This window comes from Lactuca virosa, chromosome 3 (assembly GCF_052849685.1).
Source record: "Lactuca virosa cultivar CGN04683 chromosome 3, Lactuca_virosa_CGN04683_v6, whole genome shotgun sequence".
NCBI lineage: Eukaryota > Viridiplantae > Streptophyta > Magnoliopsida > Asterales > Asteraceae > Lactuca > Lactuca virosa.
In genome coordinates, this window is record NC_136428.1 from 197,466,658 (window position 1) to 197,471,629 (window position 4,972).

General features: G+C 32.4%; 1 protein-coding gene across 1 annotated transcript; it reads left to right on the forward strand.

Annotated features, from left to right (window-relative positions):
• The first annotated feature begins 1,667 nt into the window (after window positions 1-1,667).
• LOC145162798 (uncharacterized) lies at window positions 1,668-3,254 on the forward strand. Its single transcript, XM_079081837.1, has 4 exons — window positions 1,668-2,042; window positions 2,159-2,326; window positions 2,413-2,686; window positions 2,765-3,254. Exons 1-4 carry the CDS (start codon window positions 1,778-1,780, stop codon window positions 3,084-3,086), a joined length of 1,029 nt encoding a protein of 342 aa, XP_078937963.1. The 5' UTR covers window positions 1,668-1,777; the 3' UTR covers window positions 3,087-3,254.
• The last annotated feature ends 1,718 nt before the right edge of the window (window positions 3,255-4,972 follow it).

Here is a 4,972-nt window from a genome sequence, read left to right on the forward strand (position 1 = left end):
TAACGTTTTTTTTTTTTTGACATTATGTTGGAATGATAACTGGATCATTCTATGAAACATAAATATATCAGAAAAACACAAACACTTTATTGGTTGTAAATATAAATATATTAGAAAAACACGTAGAATTCATCAAACCATAATTTTATTATACTGAAATGAAACTTAATAATACCATATAGTTCATCAAAACAGACTTTTATTTTACTGAAATCAAACTTAATAATATCTAAAAACGTCCAATTTGATGAATTTCTTGTAGTTCTATGCTTTCTTCAATCCAAAAGGATAGTTCATGCTATCATGACCAAGTCCAAAGCATATTTTACATCTTTTTTTTTCTTTCACAACTTCATTCACTAGATTCTTGGGATCATTGACATTACCCAGATCCTTCCCGGGATTCTGATCTTTATTATCCTGCAAGATTAACAGATTTGATACATATGTATATGTAAAAACAATAAAAACATATAAACATCAAAGAACAAAAATGAATACCTGGTTCCAATTTCCAATATGAACATCCATTGATTGTGTAAAACAAAGTAATGAGCAGATAATGAAATCGATATTTGTGATCTGTGTGTGGGGGATGTTTCAATCGAATATATAAAGAAAATTAAATTAATGATAAGTAAATCGGTCATAATCATTGCCTAATATAAAGGGATAACAATCAGACTAAATAAATAATTAAAATGAAAGATTACATAATTACCCTTACATATTTAATAAAATAATTAATAATTTGCTAAATTGTGATTGGTGCATCCATGCACACAATACTTATTGGAATATATATATATATATATATATATATATATATATATATATATATATATATATATATATATATATATATATATATAACCGGTTACGACAGGTAGTGGTTCCAAAAAATGGGAATCGAAACCGGAACTGCTTAAGACGGTATCGTAACTGGAATCGTCTTAAACAGTTCCGATTCCAAAACGGATGGTTTTGGTTATGAAATTAGATATTCTAAGGGACCCTACCCAGTTTCAATGCTTATCCCTAATCACATTTGTCTCATCAAATTTTCATTAACTTTTATTTGATAAAAAAAAATTTCATAACCTTCTCAATGTTTAGTATTTCTAAAAGTTTTTTTTAATTAATTAATTTATCATTTATCTATTTTAAATAATTTATTAAATCATCTTTTACAATTTATCACTTTTAAATACGCTTAGTATTTCGAAAACATAAAACGTGATACAAGTTTCACAATACTATATGTTTATAAAAATAGAAAAGATAATATAAAATATTATGTGATAGCGTACTGTTTTATACTATTTTATAGTTTTTTTATTTTAAAAGTTTTCAAAATCACTTTAAAAGATAAAACTTTTATAACTTATATTCATATTTATTTTGTATATTTAATCTAATAGATTATCTAATATATATTACTACAAATATTTAATATGTATAAACTTATATGTTATTCAATATTGGTATTCAAATCGTAAAAAAGAAATTAAGAAAAAAAAATATCATTCAAAAACTTTGTAAAAACTTATTCCAAAATAAAAAAACTTATATGATAAAAGATGCTCAAAAACAAATTCAACTCAAATAATGCCAAAAATATATAAAAGCGCCACAAACACCTTCAAATCTTCAATAGAAGACGAGTGTTCCACTTCAAAATGGTCTCTATGTCTTCCATATACTCCTCATTCCAAGATTTCTCTCCTCTTATCTCTCTTTAATTTTATTTTTCCTCCATGAAATTTCTATAAATTTCATGTCATTTTTGAATGCCATGGATTTCAGTATGTCAAATTTCAGTGAAAACCCCAATAACAACCACAAGATTCACGAATCTTGGTTCTTGAATCAGAAAAGATCAGACCCAGACCCACATCTTGATCAACGACCCATCAAAAGTTCCCGACCCGACCCATACAACACGACAATGTCAATGTCCATGAGACCTTCTTTCAAGAATGAAAACCAGATGTCGCTGTTGTCTTCCTATCAGACACCACCTGCTTACATTGAAAATGGAGGTATTAATCTTTACATCGAACTTAACACCCAAATATAATCTTCCATTGAAACTTGAAAAGTATGCCTTTTTATGCAAATTCATTTGAGGGTTTTGTTTGTGTTATCTTTTCGAAAGGACCCTTTACACCTTCTCAATGGATGGAGCTCGAACACCAAGCTTTGATCTACAAATATCTTGTCGCGAATGTCCCTGTTCCTTCGCTTTTGATCAATCACATCAAGAAATCACTCGACCCGTTTGTGTTTTCCGGGTCGTCTTCAACCTCAAATGCACCCAGTTTATGTAAGGAATTTGAATTTCTTATATATTCTTGTATTTATTGGCTCATTCGTAGTTAAAGTTTTTTTTTTTTTTTTTTGGAATGGAAGATGAATGGGGAGGTTTCCGGTTAGGTTTTCCGGCGAACAATGATCCAGAACCAGGGAGGTGCCGGAGAACAGACGGGAAGAAATGGCGGTGCTCGAAAGAAGCTGTACCTGATCAGAAATACTGTGAAAAACATATCAATAGAGGTCGTCATCGTTCAAGAAAGCTTGTGGAAGGCAACAATGGTGCTCCGGCGACTGACGGTGGCGGTGGAGATGGCGTCAACAACCAGTTCAAGAACTTGCAATTACAACCCCAGAATGCTTCCATGAACAGGTGAAATAAAGAAATCATTTTGATGAACAAATGTTTAATTTCTTGTTTAACTTTTACAAAATTCCGATGGTGGTGTAGGCCGGAAGAACATAAACCGCAGTGGAGCACCCAACTGACGATGTCCATGGATTCTTCTTCGGATTTCTCATCATCTTCAAATTCGATTCCAGATTCATGGAAGAATTCAATGGGTGGTCCATTAGGGGAAGCTTTGAAAACATCTAATGGGGGAAACAGTAATCGTCATTCATGGTGTTCGTATTCACCCACCGGAGTCTTTTCACGTTCAAATAGCAGCTCCGGTAGCAGTCCGAGAGGTAACCAGGAGGAGGGTGGCGGCGATGAAATGCTGTTGTTGACACATGCAGTGACTTCAGCTTCTTTTCAATCGTCCAAGTAAATAGTGATCAAGTGTAGTGCTTTTTAATTTTTAGTCACATCTTTTATGTATTGTTTCATCAACAGAATTGGATTTTCGTTTTTAGTCACATGTTTTATGATCTTTATTTTGTACATTTTTAACCACTAGGAAATTGATTAATGGGTGTATCAGTCCATGTTCTATTAACAGATTGGTAATTTCCCACATGAGCATCATATACTAGTTTTCACTTATTAGAAATAAATTGAAGCTACTATAAGCAAATTTCAAAAAGAATATGTAATGGATATGCATGTACTACATCCATAACTTGCAAGGGAAACAAAATAGTTTATCCCCTCACGTGCTAGATTACTTAGTTGTGTTTTATTATTAAACAACTTGTAGGGGAAACAAAATAGTTTATCTAAGACCTTTAGAGTACACAAGCTTAGCAATATAAGATTCTCTATATTTGTTAAGTATTTATGGTAAACATTGAACAAAAGCATTTGTTTCTTAGACTAGAGGATGTGGATGTGGCAAAACGGAGGTGAAGACTATGTGGCATGTCTTTACCATGGTGAACACCTGGTGTGGTTTCTGTCGCATGGCTTGGGAACTCAGCTCCCCACTGTCGTGTTGCTCTCTCTCTCTCTCTCTCTCTCTCTCTCTCTCTCTCTCTCTCTCTCTCTCTCTCTCTCTCTCTCTCTCTCTCTCTCTCTCGGGGTGTGGCAAAGATGATATAGCATATATGGTGCATGCAGTCAGTGGCTCCAGTCAGTGGCGGAGCCAGAATGAAACACATATGGGGTCCATTTTATACCTTACCCATTAACGACTTATTTAAAAGTGAAAAGGGGCGGCATCCGGCGACAACGACCGTGCGGTACCCCGTCTTTTTTTCTCTTAAACAACTATTTCAAACAAAGAAAGAACGGGAGAATAAGACCAGAAGGAGAAAAGAAAGAGCAAAATGAAGTTTCTGGTTATTTCAAATCTTGACTGGTGGGTGCCAAATACTATAAGACCATATAATTACAAAAATGAACATTTATACATATGGTGGATTTCAAATTTAAGAGGGGTCCTTGGACCCCACTAATTACACATTGGCTTCGCCACTGCATCGGCGGACCCAGAAAAAATAATTAGGATTGCACAAAATTTTTTAAAGGGTGCGTTACTAGAATATCTTCTTTGTGGTCAGCGGCCCATTCAAATTGGCTATGTTTTCATCTATATATGACATATTTTCTTGCACTCACAATTCAAGTTATTCTTTCTTTAGGTTCTTCGACAACTTCATTTCACTTCATCCACATTTAGTAGTGTTACCTTTCTATGTGTTCATTGAACATTATCAAAAATTAAAATATTATGTTTGAATATATTTTGCTCCACTTGAACTAATTCATCATTACAATCAAATTATTGAAATTGTTTGATAATAAATTCAATGCTATCTCCTCTTAGACTATGAAAAATAGTTAGGTTTTCCTTTTTTTTTTTTTATCTTTAGAACAATTTGATTCAAATGTTCTGATGAGCATCCTTTTTATATAAAAAACAATGTTAATAAGTTAACACTATGTATTATTAAAAAGTTTCACATAATTAATGCATGTAGATAAACATTCCTAATAACTATAACATAAAATCATAAATCTGCATCTTACATCAACCAAATTTAAATATTATAAATAATTATTTGTATTATTTGTTCAATTACAAATGTTTATCGAATTACTTCAATTATAATTGTCAAGCGACCTTGAAAAGTTGAACGTGAATTAAAAATGTGATGGTTTGTATGGCTCTTATCCTTTCTTGACTTTTGACTCTTGCCGCAACCACAATATTGAAATCCTGGCAGTGTTCCACTAAGACATGAATTTGTAACACTAATATTGTTTTCCTTGTCG

Coding starts and splice junctions, on each gene's coding strand:
- LOC145162798 (XM_079081837.1), top strand. CDS start 1,778: ATGTCATTTTTGAATGCCATGGATTTCAGTATGTCAAATTTCAGTGAA. Junction 2,043..2,158: donor TGCTTACATTGAAAATGGAG/GTATTAATCTTT, acceptor TCTTTTCGAAAG/GACCCTTTACACCTTCTCAA. Junction 2,687..2,764: donor CAGAATGCTTCCATGAACAG/GTGAAATAAAGA, acceptor ATGGTGGTGTAG/GCCGGAAGAACATAAACCGC.